Raw genomic sequence first — 18,689 nt, 5'->3', positions numbered from 1 at the left:
ATCTCAACATCTACAGGATTGAATGGCACACAATTTGGTTCAAACATGCATGTTCCCCAGAGGATTAATCCTACTGACTTTGGTGATTCTCTGACTTTTCCTCTGGTGCCACCATGAGGTTGACTTTTTAGTTCTTTATTGAAATATCTTGACAACTGCTAGTTGAATTGCTGTGAAATTTGGTTCACACATTCAGATTCCCCAGAAGATGAATAGTGATAAATTTGATTTCTTGACTTTTCCTCCAGCGCCATCATCAGGTCAAAAATTTAAGCATGTTAGCATTTTGGCCTCAGAGATATGACAACATGGCTGTAGATTCTTTGGGTGTTTTCCGACTTGCACTTTTTAGTCCAGTTGAATCAAACTCTGGTTTGTTTTCCCCTTTGGTGCGATTGGTTTTTGGAATGTCTGAACACAGTACTTGTACTCCGGTGGGACCAAAACAACTGTACCGGACCCTTTAGAGGAGGTGGTCTCAATCCGGTCCCAAATGATCTCTGAAGCAGTTCGTTTGTGGTCCAGACACAACTGACCAATGAATGGAGTGAACATTCTCACGTGCCTTTTAGTGATGCGTTTTGGTTCAATTCATCCACTGATTCGGACCAAAGCAAACAGACTATAAAGTTGAAAATGCCCTTAGTCTTGTTTCATATTTTGTCAAGTTTATTTTCATGAAATAAAGGAATCATTAACTGTGATTCAGTGTTATAATGTCATGAGTTAACGATCAATAACTCATGACACAGAGCATGTTATTTTGCATTATCAAACAATATTGTTGTTTATTACTATTTTAGGATAATATGCAGTTTAAATGGAACCTTAGTGTTGGTCATATCTCTGTAGTAGCTGGGTTGAGGTTATGGTTCCTACATGGATAGAAGTAAGAATCACTTATGAACCCTGTTTTCTACAAGGAAAAAAATAAAATAATAAAATAAATAAACCTTAAAAGCCAACTTAAATCAAATTATTTACTAAACCTGTCAGATAGAGGAAAGAGTAATTCAAATTCACAGTCTGTAATCTTTCTCACATTGTCACAGTCCTCTGGCTGACCTCACATGGCTCAACAGAATCCTTCCTCCCGCCCTGCCCCTTGTCCAGAGACCTTCTACTTGACTCTGAGCTCCACCTTTGATCAACAGACAGCACAAGCTTTTCAATTTGCTTCGCTCACTTTCAACGACACCAAATTAACTAGAAAGCTTCCACCTCCATAAAAGAAGAACAAAGATGGAAGCCACTGAAGAAATGAGAAAAACACAGATTGTCTTCCCACTGACACCCATCATGTTTGACATATTGCACTCTTACCACCCAAGCAATCAACCTGTAGAGTCTGATTGTAAATTCAAGTCAATTTTGCAGCCATTCAACAACTTATACATCAGTTTGCATGTATCTCTTTATCGATTCTCTAATAGGTGATTTACAGTCCCTCAATTTAAACTCAACAGGCTGAAGAATTATTTTATACATCAGTCTATCCTGTTGCTAAACCAAGATCAGTGTGCTGCTAACTGAGATCTGAATCCAGATCCAGTTTGACTTTCTAAGTGCTTTTGCTAAGAAAACCGTCCAAGATATCATGTAGAGCCTGTTGTATGTTGAAAATATTGTCATCAAATGTCATAAAAATAAAATTATAATCTTCAAACTAAATGTGTTCCAGTTTTAACAGACTGATATTTTCTGTTCTGTGCTGTTATCAGCTGCTCCAACAACAAATTAACTGCACAAGCCTCTGCTGCATGAAATCTATTTCACTTTCATAAATCTCCATTAAATCCTGTATTCATCATATTCTGAGCAGCATGCTGACAGAGGACCGACCAGCAATCGTTAACGATGGAGCAATCTATGTGGCCAATGGTGACCCGCTTGGTGCTAGTGTTATATTTCTTTTACAGCATCATGTGTTTCAGATTTGTATGAAATAATGAATTTCTTCTGACAGTGACAGGAATCAGGAGTTTGATGATTGAAAGTAATCCCTTCTGGTTTAATGAGTGACTCCACACAAACAGCACTTTCACATCCAGACTGTGGGGGTCGGACAGAAGCTACGTTCATGTTAGTTTTTCACAAAGCAGCTGCAAAGGACCATCATAAATTCCCCAGACAGATGGTTGTATATATGCTTGTAGCAGTCTATTTATTTGTTTTTTACAGACCAACCCATTTCTGTGTTTTTTGCATTTTCAGATGTCAAATAAAGCCTTTTGCCTATGCCAAAAAAGAATCCAACTTTTTATGTTAAAAATCAGAGTGACATAATGACTATAGTCACAATAAAAACATGTGAATGAACAAGACTGGACTTTGAGTGTTTTTCTGTGGCAGCAGCAGTATGTGCATCCCATGTTAGAGGTTTGTTTTACATCCTCTCCTTGAACAAAACAAGACTGAAGGCAGCCAAGCGTCTGCGTGTGATGTCAGATCCTGGAGCTGTTCCACTGACAGTCAGTGGGAGGTCAGGTTTGTCAGCACAACATCACAATCTGACCTCTTTAACAAACAAAAACAAACAGAGTGAATTGTCTATCTAACGTCATGGAGTGTCCAGCAGAGGACAGAGATGGGCTCAAAACACATTAAAGATTTTAGGCCCCCACGTTCCCTTAAAAACATCTAAAAATTCAGATGTTTTCCATCGCAAATCCCCCGCCCAAGTGGGACCTGTAAAACACATAGTTACATCAGAGAGAAAGAGAGGAGGCAGAGAGGAGAGAAACAGAGAGAGGAAAGAGAGAGAGGGAGGAAAAATTCTTCAAGTATGAGAAAATTTTACTGCTCTCCTCCCCTCACTTTCTTTCTTTTTTCTTTCCTTCTCTCTCTCCGTCCATTCCTCCTCCCTCTGTTTCTGATGGTCAGTCAATGAGAGCTTCACAGAGAAACACAGAGACTTCTGGACCAACTGTGAGACTGAGGGGAGAGACAGAAAGTCATCACAGGTAAGATGACTTTTATCATTGTCTAATAATGTGCAAAGAGTCTCAAAATGTTTGTTTTTGAAGCTTTGATTGATTTTTATTCATAATCGGCAAAGAGATTTTGAAATAATTTGCATCAACATACATGGTGAGATATGAACAGAATATGCAAATTATTCAATTAGATATTAGAATGAACCACTCAACAGAAAATACATCTGCAAAATGAATTGTTTTTCAAGCAAACATGCTAAACATTCCTGTTGCAGCTTCTCAAATGTGAGGATTTCTTTGTCTTATGTGATAAAAAATGTTATATATTTGGGTTTTGAAATGCTGGTTGGACAAAACGAGCAATGTGAAAATAACTTAGGCTTCAGAAAATTGTCTCAAAGGCATTTCAAAGGCTAAACAGTTAATCAGATATCCTTGAAATAACAAAAACAACCATATGTCGCAGCAATATATTCAATATACTGACTAATTCAAGATATTTAATACATCATAATACTAAACTGACATTTTTGTACAACTTTTCTGGATCCAGAAATAAACATTTTCACATAATTTTGTCCATTATTGACACATTTCCTCTGATGTAGAGTCCTAAAAAGTGCATGAATCTCTCTTATGCACACATGTTAAATAATCTCCAGTTTAAAGTTTTTTGTAGGTTACAGTGAAATGAGATTATTTCAGCCTGAATCCTTTAAAAATCTCAACAGATAAAATGACAGAATTAGGCAGATTGCTTCTGTAATGTAAAGAAAATGATGACAGCCTACAAATTCTTAAAGAATTTGTATTGGAAACAGGCAAAATCCATCCCACCATTGACAGATTTGTTACTTGTTTTATTAAAGTTTGATTTGATCTCCAGACTTTTGGGGAATAAAAGTCAAAATGGTCCAAAATCTTAAATATAAGACCAGCATAAAAATTTCTGATTGCATTAAAATGACATTATTAGGATGTCAGGGAGTTTCAAGAGCCTTTACTTTATCTGAAGGCTTAGTCATGCATATGTTCAAACTTCAGTGCTGCAGTGTTAATTGCAATGGCAGCAAATGAGGAGAAAATCAACATAAATGTATGTGGAGACCACAAACTTTTAGAGCTTTTTCACCCACAAATGATTTCATAGTTTTGTGTGGCGTCCATATTATATGACCTTGGCCTGTAAAAGTCTCCACCTCAGTCTGTGATGGATTTCACAGCGTCTGGCCGTCTGGACTTCAGCAAGTGCGTCACCATCAGAACTCTTTAACGAAGGCGCGTGATGGCTTTCAATCACTACTTTACTAACTGATAAGTCTTGTCACATGACATGGACCTGCTGTGAATCATAAACGTTGATTTGACCAAGAAAATCTGGTCCACTCACCAGCTTTTTTCTCATCTGTTGAACCAAAATATCAGGTGAAACATTTTATCATCAGACAATCAAGTGACTCAAGCAGAACAAACTTCACTATGGTAAAGTTTCCATCCAAATGTAATGTAAATTTCAACGGAGTATCCAGAAAATTAGCAAAAGAAAATGTGAATGAATCCACTGGAACATCATCACTTATTCACTAAAGTCTGTTCACTTCTCAGACAACAGGAAAGACTTTTTCGTGATTTTTTGATTTTTTTTTAATTTCCATTCAGTTTTTTTATGCATATTTTTAATGCACATCAAAACAGGTGGATGAAAACACACATTGTAGGTCTTAAAAAAACAGAGCAGGTCTGCTTTTGCACATGAAAGTGTATGAAAAGGAAAGGAAGGAAACTTCTAAAATGAGAATAACATTTTTGTGATGCAAACTAGAGCCAAAAAAACGTCTAAACTGTCTAACTGTTAAATTTCTGCAAATGCAAACTTCCTTAATCATTAGTAGCAGCACATAACTTCTTCCACCTTACAAACTGAATGCCTATCACAGCACTCACCAGAGCCAAGTTTGGGTGTCTATGCCAAGTTTGTGTTTGAAAGAGCCGGTCAGAAGGAGTTTATTTTGGCTACTGAAAGCTGGACTCAGTGTGAACAGGAGGAAAAGGAAAGCAGGTGAAGAGAAAATCTTTATGGTGCATTCTAGGGAGTTTCTATTGCCCTCCTGTGTTTTCTGAGAGATCCAACCGTAGCAGCTGAAACAGCTGTCCCTGGCAGGTATTTACAAGCTAATTGTTCCCATTGAAGTCAATGGAGCAGGCTCACTAACTGGCTGAGGTCTAGACAAAGATGTAAATTAAACCACAGATGCTGAACCCTCTTTGTGGCAGGTCAAGTCAGATTAGTAAAGGGAAACAAAATGTGGGCAGAGGGGGCTGGAAAATTAGAACAAGTCAGGTTCACATATGAGGTGCATCAGTTTGAAGGAGACTCTAACCCAACTAAATTAAACCATGGCATTAAAAATGGACAAATGGGGCTCATTAGGAAAAAGTAATTGGAAGAAAATATCAATTTATGTTCCAAACATTATGATTTTGTGTTTCTGCTGTGGATAAGGGATTGGAGTATTGTCAGGTCTGTTTTCTGCATCAAGCATGCAAAAAGAGTAATTTAATCGGTTTTTATACACAGATAATTCTCAAAAAAAACTGATCATCAATCAAAGATAATGCAGCAAAAGAAAGCACTCTTTGTAGTAAAGGTGGAAATTAAACATTTATTGAGTTTAAAGTTCATTGTTGGCATCTGAAATAGTAGTTTGAATTTCATTGTCAAATATTTTATTTATAATAACATTATTTGTAATGAAGCATCAGGTCTTAATCAAGGAAATTATAGGTGATTTTAGGGTTTGTGCATTACAATGATGATTTATGTGACATTTGTTGTATACTGTTGTTATGGAAAGCGTGATTTTTTTAACCTGTAAAAAATAATTCAGCATCTGTTTGAAGTTTACTCTTCCATTGTTCAGGTGACGATGTTGTGATTTTCATTAAGCCTAATTTGGGTTTGATGGGTTTTCTCTAAAATCCTCCAGATACAGATATAGAAAGAAGTTGTATATTAGATTGATGTTGACCAATAAGGACGAAAATTGTAGCATTACTTGCTCCACTATAATGTTGCTTTACATTTTGTAAAATAATTGATAATGTGACACTCTGTATCAAATTTTCCCTTTCTTTTTGGGCGAAACTAAAAAGTTATTAACTGTAGTAACCGCCGCACAGCTCCTCCTGGTTAAACTGTGCGGCTGAAGCTTGTAAACCTTCAGGGCCGAGCTGAATTTATAGAGTCTTTTCCTCCTCCTAAACCCCCCATTTCGCCTCCTTTTTTCATCCCTCATCCCTACTGTCAGTGCAGTGAATGTGTTAACTGTGGTTTCTGTAGGACATTAAGAGCTTCAGGAGCAAAGAGGAGGGGACTGAGAAGTAAAAGACAGGCAGCAGAGAGTAAAAGTGAAGAAAAGAAAAGGAAAATTGGAGAGTCAGGCAGGGATATCACTTTCTACTATCTCAGTTTTGTGTTGCTGTGTGTTCCTTTTCTTAAATACTTAAAATTCCCGTAACCCACATGCATGGTATCCTTTTTTTCTGCACAAACTCTGGTATAAGTCTTACTTATCATTTAATCAATTTGTCACCGTAACAAAAAATGTGCTAAGTTTCTTATTCTAATGTGATTTTTTTTGTATTGACAAGATCCTTTCCAAGTCATAACAAAATATTTTTATGTTATTATGACATATTTTCATGTTATTACTTGATGCCAAATGATTCAATTTTTAACAAGAAACATATCTCCTTTTTTTTTTAGTTTTAGTTTTATTTAATCAGGCAGTCTCATTGAGATTAAGATCTCTTTTCCAAGAGAGATGTAAGAACAAGAAACATTCATAAGACAAGAACACAATCAGCAGACAGAAACAACACAACTACACAGTAAAGAAGGAATTACTTTTAAAAAACAGTTACAAGAATCATAAAAAAAACAGCAGACAATAAAGCTTTAAAGTCTCCAAGGGGAATGTAAGACTCAAGTTTGAGGGCAATTTTCAGTTCATTCCATTTAAAAGGTGCATAGTACCTGAAACCAGTTCTGCAAAGATTGATGTAAACATGAGGGATATCTGAGGTTAAGTAATTACTGGATCGTGTTCTGTAGTTACTAGATTTAACTAAGAGAAGAGATGTGAGGTAGTTTGGAAGCTTCAGCAGTAGAGCTTTATAGTTGAATAACATGAGATGGTTATTTCTTCTTGACTGTAAGGAAGTCCAACCAACAATGTGATACACAGAACAATGATGAGTATGAAATTTGTCATTAGTGATAAAGCGTAATGCACTATAATACACAGGGTTTAACTACTGAAGTATTGATGGGGCAGCATGACAATACAGAATATCTCCATAGTTAAGGACAGACATGAAAGTTGGCTGCACAATAGTTTGGAGGAAGACAGACATCCTTTGATTCTACACAAGAAGCTTAGTTTGAGTTTTAATTTCTGAGTCAAATGTTGAATATGAATCTTGAATGATAGTCTGCTGTCAAGCATTTGTCTGACACAACAAGATTAATATGGCTGCCATTTAAAATTTTAACAGCAGGACACTCAGAGTTACTGATGGAAGTGGAGAACACCATGTACTAGGTCTGTTCTGCATTTAAAACTAGTCTTTAATTAAGGAGTGACAACTGGAGAGCATCAAAGGCAGACTGAGGATGAGTCAGGGCCTTAGCCGGGGTGGAGCCTGGGGCATATAAAATAGTATCATCTGCAAAAAAATGGATATTGAAGTATTTATTAAGGAGAATTATGTTAATTATGTATAATGTAAACAGTAATGGACCAAGGATAGACCCTGTGTCTGTGGCAACCACAGACTGAATAAAAATAATGGATGCAGCCACTGTGATGTCACCCATTGGTTTGTAGACTCCTGTTTTGAAGTCTTGAGTTTGGCGTTTTGACCATCTTGGGTTTTTTTGGACCCAGAAGTGATGAGAAGTGACCTTATTTGGACGAGAGTGTGGAGCTGGGGAGGAGCTCCCTAGGTTCCGACTACAGCACCTCGCACACGCCATGGTAGCGACTTGTCAACCACAACGTAGCCACACCCTAAAGAATACCCTGCTTTATTGTCTATTTTACTCTAAATGAGACCATAATTTACAAAATGAACATCATGCTGTATTGAAGAAGACTTGAAACTAGTAATTGTGGGCATGAACTCATTAGGAAAGTGTTACTGTGGTAATAAATCAAGTGAGAAGTAGGGTCATTTTCTCATAGACTTTTATACAAACTGACTTCTTTTCAGAGCCAGTGGAGTCGCTGCCTGCTGGCCACTAGAGAGAAAGCAGGTTTAAGGCACTTCTGTATTGGCTTCAATGGTAAAATGGCTTGACTGACATAGTAACATACTGACTTATCAAGTTAAAACAAGAAACTTAACCAAACCATATGAACCATATTGGGTCTTTTTCTCCTTTTAACAAAATATAGAAGTTTCTTGTTATAACATCATACCAACTGATCATGTTATAGCGAGTAACGTTTTTATGAAATGTGTTAATTTTGTGAAACAACAAGAACATATTGTGATATAAAGTGATATGTTGTTATAAAAAGAAAAGTTTCTTGTAAAAATGGAATAATTTGGTATCTTGTAAAAACAAGAAAATGTTCTTGTTATGACAAGAAACTGACCAAAAAATGTCATTGTTGATTTACTGCTTGCAACAGATAAGCAATTAAAGATTGTACCATAAAACCTATTTTAAACAAAAGTATTCACTGTACAGCAAAAATTGACATTTGATTTTTACGTATTCCCTTATTAAAGCGATAAAGATAATGTGTAAAGATAATGTAAAGATAATTCTGAATTTGTGGTTTTTGTTGTTTCCTAAGATGAATATATTGCTCTTCACGTGTTGCTGCAGCTTGCTGGTTGACTTCTCCACCAGCAGACTTAATGACATTATGTTGTTGTTGTGGACTCGGCCCAACACTGGGAACTCTCAGCAGCTGCTTTCTACATCAAATCTGCTGCTGCTGCTGCTGCTGCTGCTGAAAGTGGATTTCTCTCAACCAGTTTTGGTCATAAACCTCTCAGAGGAGACAGGGGCGGTTAGATCATCTAGGGTTTGTGTCATGTTTGTGGATTTGCTCAGCTACTGTGTGTGAGTTGGAGGAAATGTCAGGGGGAAAACTCCAAGTGTGGTAACATTGATCATTTTCTTATAATTTAATAATAACATGGTTTCTTTTCCTTAGTCTTTGGCATAAAACCATTTCATAAACCATTAAAATTTGACATTTTTAGATAAAAAATGGTAAGCACTGAAAAGTTGTAACCAGCCATTTTTCCGCTGACAATTTGCTAATTTGACTGACTTGGATTTACATGAATGTTGGGAGTCTTGTGGCTTTCAGCAGTTTTGTTCATTTAAAATCTAGGCGAACAACTGACGGAGGAACATGCCTTGACCATAAATGTTTTACTGAGCAACAGTTTTATCCGAATACTGAATAGTAGTATGTTTATATCTCCTTAAAAAAACCTTTTTCAAAGTTAGTTCCACTGATAAATATAAATATGGACGAACAGGTTAAGTTATGAGTTAAGAGTTAAGAATCATTTGTCAAAATACTGTTTCCAAGGTCAAAAACTTTCATGCTCACTCGTTTTGATGTTTCTATCCATTTTGGACATTGCTGACCAGTTAGAGAGAATTAGACCGCTACAAGCGTTGCAGATATGTGTATGCTGATTAAAATAACCAGTTTTCCCAGTAGATTATTTTCATAATCGATTCATCTGATGATTATTTTTCTGATTAGTGGCTTAGTCTTTGAAACATCAAATAAATGTCCATCACAGTCCAAGGTGACATCTTCAAAATGTTCTTTTTGTCTGACCAACAGTCTGAAACCAGAAGATATTCAGTTAATGATAGAAAACAGATAAAAACAGAAAATACTGATATGGGAGAAGCTGAAATCAGAGAATATTTGGCAAATTTTGACTGAAAAATTACTTAAACATCTCTTTTCTGCCAATCAATTAGTCGACTAATCATTGCAGCTCTACAGTAGATGTGTGAATTAAATAAAGCCTTCATTTACATTTACAAAGTATTATAGTATATTGATTAACAGTCAAACGCTCTTGGATTGTTATGATTGACAGATTTTTGGATGTTGACTGTTAAAATGATAATCAGTCCATCTAAACTACTCTTAACAGCAAACTTACAGGAGCTCTGTAAAATTTTCTAAAGCTAACCTACCTAAATCAATTAGATATTGATGAAATACTTAATAAACAGCCAAGTGCCTAAATTAACCAATTACAGTATATAATAGTCTAAATTATCAGCCTTCAGTTTGCCACCAACTCCAGAGGTGGCAGTGTTAAAAAAAACAAAAAAACAAAAAAACTGGCTGCAGGATAACAGTTAGTCTTTCAGACCAAGTTATTTTTTCCATTGTGGTTTATTGGCTGACACGCTACACTGACAGGCCCATAAACAGCTAATGGCCTCAATTCTGCTAATTGTGACCAAAGTGAAGTCTGCTGAACTGACCAGAAACGTTAAGGTGGGTTTAAATGTGTGTTTCTGGGTTTGTTCCAGGGGTAAAATCCCTGAAGGAGAGGTGGGAGGAAAAAACAACCAGCAAACGCCTGACTGAAACAAAGAGACAACAGCTGACAGAGATCCATTTAACCTCCAGGGAAAGTGCTACTAATTGAATCTAAAAATCTTGGAAACAATCAGCTTCAGTCCTCTCAAACAAACTGCTTAAATCAGCTCAGATTTCCTGAGCACGCCAACAGTTGCTTTTGTTTTCCTAAACAACCTGAGGGAGGATCTTCACAGTTTTCCTCCTGTGCATCAGCTCCATCCTCAGCAATGCTTCCCACCTTCCCTTCCCTCCTCCTCCTCCTCCTCTTGGCTGGTCCTGCCCTCCTGACTTCAACCTCCCAGCAGTTACAGGTCAGGGGTCAAAGGACACCAAGGGATACCAAGGAAGATGCGATCAAGGTGAATCATTGAGTGGTTGGGTGAGTGAATGAGTTTGGGATGAATGGATGAATGGATGGATGTCAAAAGATGTCTAGACATCTCAATGAAATCTTGTGTCAATTTTGTTGAAAATGTAAAGCAGCTGTAGTGAATAATTTTATAATAACAATGTTATTGGTGTAAGGAACATAACTACATTTACTCAAGTACTGCAGCCTACTTAAATGAATTACAAATACCTAAAAAATGTACTTAAGTATTTCTATTTTATGCTACATAAAATGCTGCTTCATACTTCCACTCCACTACATTTCAGAGGGAAATATTGTACTTTCTACTCCACTACATTTTTTTGACAGCTTTAGTTACTTTTCAGATGAAGATTTGACGCAATAGACAGACATCTTACAAAAAGCAGTGTGTAGTCGGGGTCACATTTGAGATGTCTATGAGTTGTTAACAGCTCCACCAAATGGTGATTTTTCCCTCTAAACTTCTCACATGCTTTCATTTCAATAAAATGATCCAATATTTCACCAAAAATCAAAGATTAGAGAAAAAGTCCAAAAACTGAAAACAGATTTGTGTATCAGAACTTTGTTTTTACTTCTTTACTCACCCATTAATCATCTCACAACCCCTCAGATTTATCAGTAATATGTTTCTGTTATAACTTCATTAAATCTATTGAATATGTCAGTCTAATACTTTAAGTTTACTTGATAATACTTCTGTGCCTTTTTTAAGGACTTTTACTTGTAATGGATGATTTTTAAATTGTTGTATTGGTACTTAAGTAAATGATCTAGATACTTCTTCCAGCACTGGGGAGTTTCATTTAAAACTACATCATACTTTATAAATTGATCATATATTTTGTATGTTAAACCTGAATCTGTTGGATAACTTATAGAATAAAGAGTATAATATCTCCATCTGAAATGTAGTGGAGTAGAAGTACCAGGTAGCATAAAATGGAAACACTTAAGTAAATTACAAGTACCTCATTAAAGCTCAGGAGTAAATGTACTTTCTACCACTGCTGCTCAGCACCAGATGGCAAACAGACACAATTAGCGACTACTGTCAAAGTCTTTTTTTAATGTTTTGCACCAACAAAAAAACAAGATGCAGCCTTTGGATGCAGCTACACAGCTATGGTTTGCCTTTTTTGTTATTGTTGCAGGTAGTGATCTCTGAGGGCTGCACCACTCACGGTGAATCATCTGATGTGAGCCAAGGAGGTAAAAACCTGCTAGTTTTTATTTGGTCGAGAAACTGTTGTCAACAGTGAGACATGAAAAGCATCAAAACGACACTCTGCATCTCCTCCCAGTTTTAATTCAGCTTGCTTTTCTGTGTATTTCTCAGGTAAAGAAATCGACCTCGTCCCTGGTTCTCCTCTGGTCCTGACCCATAAGATCAAACTGGTTCCATCAGGTTCAGGGTTTGGGTCTAGGCCTGGGTCATGTGGCTGCGAGGCGGACTTTGCTGCCCTGCGGGAGCGTCTGGAGAGGCTGGAGAGGGAGGTGTCGTCTCTCAGGGAGAAATGTGGAGGAGCTGAAGGAGGCTGCTGCACCTCCAAGGAGAGCAAAGGTAAAACCTGCTGTTGTTGCTTTAAAACCCCTGAGAGTTTTGGAGGGTTTGGGGGTGTTGATCAAAGAGCTGCTAACACACAAACAAGACATAAAAACCTCTTTACTCGTGCAACCAACAAGATTCTGGTCAGAAGCCCAGTTTGATTCAAAAAAGTTATCACAATAAGGAAATATGAGATATTATTCTAATCATGGTTTTCAAATTCGTTCTCATCACTTGTAATAATCCACTGCACCATAACAACATATACAAATACAAGTCTTCCGATAATGGGCTTCCCAGTCTAATGTATTTTTTGGGGAAATGGTAAAATGAAGTCTAGACTCTGACTGTTATAAATTTTTGTTCCATTTACTCATCATTACAGTCATTACAGATTGAAATGACACATCTGGTGTTACGTGCTGTTTCTCTGCAGCACATCGTGCCAAAACAGAAATAAACAAAATAATTTCAGCATTATTCATGTTTTTAGGAATACTAGCAGCACAGCTCAAGGGAATTTGACGCTGTCCCCACAAGATGAATTGTAATCACTTTGGTGATCCTCTGACTTTATATACAGCGCCATCATCAGGTCAAAATTTTAGAGTGTCCAGCACTTTGACTCATCTGTAAAATAATGACATTCCCATCAGCCTCAGCTGTACTTTGCCTACCACTGACTAGCAAACATGTGCATTCTTACATGCTCAAGTAAGATAGTGAACATGATAATCTTTAAATTTGCTTAACATCAACAAGTTAGCATGCTGATGTTAGCATTTAGCTTAAAGCACCGCTACACCTTCTTTATGCTATGTCAGATGGATGGGAAGAATCGGGAAGATTCCCATTCCCGTCATCTGACAGCTGATGAAGCTTGTAAGATAATGAGGGTTTAAAATACTGTGCAATGACAAATTTACATTATATCCATTAATTTGGATATTTTGGTTAAAGTTTTGGTTACATTTGGTTAAATTACACTGAACAATGTGAGGCGTCCATGTTTGTTTGGTGTTCAGGCACTAAATCAGATATATTGGAGCTTTCAGAAAAATCCCAGTTTCCGAGTTGTAATTGCAACTTGGATGCTGACATGAATGCTGTTTAAAAGTCAGACACTCATAACTGTGGTAATGCCAATATGACACGAACACTGCATTAGTACAGCCTTACTGAGCCACTAATAAGCTCACCATCCCATTCATGTTCATGTTTGAGTATTTTCACCTTCATGTACCATTGATAATCAGCTTAACACATACACTTACATTTGATTACAAACAGCACATCATAGAATTTTAAATCAGTTAGAAAAACATAATAAAATTTCTCCAGGCAAGTCCAACAATCAAGAAACTGCTGCCCAGCTGATACTTTTTAGTGCAACTTGCAATTTTGTCCTGATGGTGGCATTGAAGGAAAAATCAAGGGTGCTACATAATAATTTTAAGTATATTAAAAATATAAAAACTAGGACAAAATACAATAAACAGAGAAAGAGTGGTGAAGTACATTATAGAAACACATAAATGACAGATTTGTAGACTAATAATACTGTGATTCACTCTTTAGGGAACAAGATGTCTCAGCCATTTATATTTTACCACATGGGCACTGTATCAAATAAATGCTGTTTTCAGTTTTGCAGGTAATAAAATCCTTAAGGTTCACCAAAAACAAAATCATAACAATGATCAATTATTTCATAATGTGATAAAATCACAGAGAGAGAATAAAGGACAGCAGGCGACTCCCTCCTGTTGTGTAAACAGTATGAATAAGAAGACTTGGTGACATTTCCTCACATGAATCATTGATGAGAAGTTGACAGAAACATCTTGAGTCTGACTCCAGTTCACAGTCCGTATATTTTTCCTCACATCTCATCTTTCATGTCTCTGTGTTGTAAATCTTCATAAGAGCTGGAAACAGACTCAGTCGCGTGCACATGTCTCTGTTTGAGCCATCGCATGAGTTCATATTACTTCACTGTTCTGCCTGAAGCTGCTTCCCCCATTCCACTGACTCATCCTGCATAACACACACACACACACACACACACACACACACACACACACAGACATTCATAAAAGCATGACTTGGTGCTGCAGATTTAGCAGATGACCAAAAAAGCACTCCCAAGTTAAAGTCTGGCATTCAAAATGTTAAGAGAAAATTCTGTCCTTTACTTCTAGTCATTGCAACTTGAATTTTTGTTTTTGTTGTCTCAGATTTAGTTTTCTCTTTATATGGCTTTATTATGTGTTGTTAATTATCCCATAAAACATTTGTAAATTCTGCATTGTTTATTCTCATGTTTGCTTGCTTGCAGTCTTCTTCGCTGCGTTTTTTGGCAGAAAGGTAGAAAGTTCCACCAACAAGTAGCGTCACTGATGAATGTATCAAAGTAGTAAATTAATATAATTAATAATAAGAATAAGAATAAGAATATCTAGGGATAGCAATTGATATAAAACTGTCATGGGACTCAAACACACAAAAGGAATTTTCCGAAAAGATAACTAAACTAAACAGCAGAACAGCATCAGGATGGCATGATACATGAACAAAGCGGGGACCCCTTCGTAAAAACAATGCTCCATGATGCCATAGTCGTAAAAATGCCAGAGTACCTTTAAGTACAAAAGATGGAAGTCATTTTAACTAATTGTACTACTGTGAAGTGTAATCTGTGATGCTGTGAATGATGCTTCATATATTGTACAATAATCATGTATGTTTTCTATGTCAAATCTGAATCTTCAAAGTAAGTAGCTGCCAAATGAATGTAGTGGAATAAAAAGCACAATACTCCCCCCAAAAAATGTACTCAAGTTAAATTGTTCTTAAGTAAATGGTAAAAAATGGTAAAATACTCAAATGAAGTACCAGTACCTCCAAATTATACTTATGTTTATAACTTGAATAAATGTAGTAATTTATAATTGCATAAGTTATGTAATAAATAATATGTACATTTTTGACAGATTTATGTTACAGTCAGTCCATCACTCATATCCTCCACGAGAGTGGAGGTGACCTCAGGACTGATCACATTATTAACCTGGCACAGTCAAACCATGAGCTAACTCTATTTTAACGTGTGTGTGCCTCCTTAGCTCTCTGCCCAGTGTGATCTCAGTCCTGATCTCCTCCCAGTCCAGTTCAGCAGCTTCCCTCCACCCTGCCCTAAACAACACACACATACACGCACACACACACACAGGGGGATAATAAGTCAGAACGAGGCTTTGTTAGTCTAACTGGAGAGGATTACCTTCACCTCCCACCATGCAACCCCTGAAAAACTAAAGCAGGATGATGAAAGAAGAGTTTTGTCATGTTTAATATACTGCAACAAACCAAAGCTGGTATTACTGAAGTGTGTGGGGCAGGTCTGAGCAATCCTACCACCAGAAAAGAACCCCAAAATATGTTCAACAACATTTTTAAAGTGAAATGCCTTCTTTTTTTAACTCTTACTTTCCACACTTTCTGCACATGGCAGCTGGTGTGGTTAAGGTTACAGTCAATGTCTGTGTTCTTAATCCAGTGTGAATTGCAATCTGTAACACAAACACAAATCAGTCGTATTTTATTTTACTTTATTTTTTGTTTTTACTGAGATTTGTTCATCTTGGTAAAGAGTAACCTTCCTTTTCAAACACACTATATCAGTGCCTATAGTGCCAAAGCAACACCTGACTACACAGTATGTATGTGGTTAAGATCATTTTTTTAATCCAATCACAGGCTAAAAGGACATTCATCCAGTTACACAAAAAGTAGAGCAGAAAATTGGAAGGCTTGAGAATAAATAATATCAGTTCAGTTCAGATTTTTATTGTCACTCGAGGGGAAATTTGATTTGCAGTAGACAGTAAAAACACAGACACAACATACTAGAGGACATAGGTCATTAACCACAACAGTTACAGCAGACAACAACAACAACAACAACAACAACAAAAAGGATGTAACTGTTCATTAAAAGTATCAAACCATTAAAATGGTGGTCATAATAAAGTGCTGTTTAGCAGTGCAGTCTAGGTTCAGTGCAAATTAAGTGCATTTATTGCACTTGGAACAAAGGAAATTTTAAAACAATTACTTTTTACCCTGGGTTTATCTGTATCTCCGGCCCAAAGAGAGAAAAATGAATTCTCCTAAGAGCAGGAGCTGGCAAAGATTGACTGTGCCTTCTGCAAAACTTGTCTGTCATAGATATCTGCTAAAGAACACACAGCACACAGCAACTTCCTTTAGCACATATTGAAAGATATGAATAATATATCTCAAAAACAAGACAACAGCCAAGTTTCCATCCAAGTGTAGCACAAATTTTAACAGATTTTCCAGAAAAATGGCAAAATAAAATTCAAATGAATACTTGTTTCCATCCACTGCTGCTGTGTGAATATTAGGAGATAAACAGTTGGTGGTGCTATTTCTCCAGTCAGTGCCATTAAACCAGAAGAAGAGTAGCAGCAGTCAAAGCTCAAATCTTGGAAAACCATGTAGAAAACATGATGGAAATATTTAAGGAACCACACAGATCTGATGTTTTCGTCTCTTAAGTGGAAGCTTGAGTGACATTTAAGTCATATGCTTCATGTACATCATCATTTATTCACTATGTCTGTTTACATTTGCTTGCCACACAAAATTTTTTTGCGATGTTTCGAGATTTTACGAGAATTTTCCACGTTGCCACTCCGTTTTTTTATGTTCAAATTAACAATGCACAAAAAAATGGACAGAAACACATGTTTTCTCATTAAGATCAAAAAGTTGAAGTGTTTTATCAGCTTGTAGGAGGCAAACCACCTTTAAAGACCTGTTTGATGTGTCTCTTTCCTCCCTCCCCTCCAGGTGCAGGGTGCTCCATTAAGCCAAAAATTGACGAATGTCCCAATGAGTGCAGTGACCAGGGTCGCTGCGTGGATGGCAAGTGCGTTTGCTTCCCTGGTTTCAGTGGGCTGGACTGCAGTGACTCCAACTGTCCAGGAAACTGCAACAACAACGGGAAGTGTGTGAATGGACAGTGTGTGTGCGATCCTGGCTTCACCGGTCCCAAATGCTTGCAGAGAAGCTGCCCTGACAACTGCAACAACCAGGGCAGATGTGTAAATGGTAAATGTGTGTGTGACAGTGGTTTCACAGGACCCAGTTGCTCAGACAAATCCTGTCCTGGAAACTGCAACAACAAAGGGCGCTGCGTCAACGGACAGTGTGTGTGTAATCCTGGATTCACCAGTCCGGACTGCTCAAAGAAAGCCTGTCCTAACAACTGCAACGACCGTGGAAGATGTGTGAATGGCAAATGTGTATGCAACAGCGGCTTCACCGGTGCTGACTGCTCTGAAATCTCCTGCCCCGGTAACTGCAACAACAAGGGGCGCTGTGTTAACGGACAGTGTGTTTGTGATGATGGATTCACCGGCTCGGACTGCTCTGAAAGAACGTGCCCTAATGACTGCAACAACCGTGGCAGATGTGTGAATGGTAAATGTGTGTGTGACAGTGGCTTCACCGGTGACGACTGCTCTGAGAAATCCTGCCCAGGTAACTGCAACAACAAGGGGCGCTGTGTTAACGGACAATGCGTTTGCGATGACGGTTTCGCTGGCCAGGACTGCTCCGAAAAGGCTTGTCCTAACAACTGCAGCAACCGTGGGAAGTGCGTGAATGGGAAGTGTGTTTGCGATGTGGGCTTTGCTGGACCAGACTGTGCCGCCAAAGCTTGCCCCAATAACTGCAACAACAAAGGACGGTGTGTCAAAGGGAAGTGTGTCTGCCGGCGTGGGTTCACCGGACCAGACTGCAGCCAGTGTGAGGAGGGGATGACCGGACCCAACTGTGATACCGGTGAGTCAAATCCACCACATGGATAGTCTTTACTGTCCTGGGTGAGATATTTGTTTTCACCGTCTACACATGTTGATGTCTCCCATGAGAAATGTAATACATACAAATTACAAACAGTCATATATATACATATATATATACATTCTATGCATGACTTCTCTACATATATCCCCACATATACTTACACAAACAGATACACACATCTAAACAGGCCCTAAACCAGGCCCTCCTCCATTTTGAAGTCCTGTGTCTGCTACCAGACAGAATTAAAGCTGGAGTGCGGGTCTTTTGTCTCCCCCTTCTGGCAGTGA

At 37.6% G+C, this 18,689-nt stretch overlaps 1 protein-coding gene across 2 annotated transcripts in view; it reads left to right on the top strand.

Annotated features, from left to right (window-relative positions):
* The first annotated feature begins 2,782 nt into the window (after positions 1-2,782).
* The window catches only part of LOC137198237 (tenascin-like), a 67,163-nt gene continuing 51,256 nt past the window's right edge, over positions 2,783-18,689 (top strand). The window contains exons 1-5 of one of the 2 annotated variants that reach the window (XM_067611942.1): positions 2,783-2,963; positions 10,796-10,941; positions 12,110-12,167; positions 12,295-12,519; positions 17,383-18,378. In XM_067611942.1, coding sequence (XP_067468043.1) covers positions 10,810-10,941; positions 12,110-12,167; positions 12,295-12,519; positions 17,383-18,378 — 1,411 coding nt within the window. In that variant the 5' untranslated portion in view covers positions 2,783-2,963; positions 10,796-10,809. Of the gene's footprint in view, positions 2,964-10,530; positions 10,942-12,109; positions 12,168-12,294; positions 12,520-17,382; positions 18,379-18,689 lie in introns of both variants that reach the window. The other variant, XM_067611941.1, reaches the window with a different exon arrangement.

This window comes from Thunnus thynnus, chromosome 15 (genome assembly GCF_963924715.1).
Source record: "Thunnus thynnus chromosome 15, fThuThy2.1, whole genome shotgun sequence".
In the NCBI taxonomy this organism is placed as follows: Eukaryota; Metazoa; Chordata; class Actinopteri; order Scombriformes; family Scombridae; genus Thunnus; species Thunnus thynnus.
Note: the sequence above shows the minus strand (reverse complement) of the source record. Positions and strands in the feature narration are given on the sequence as shown.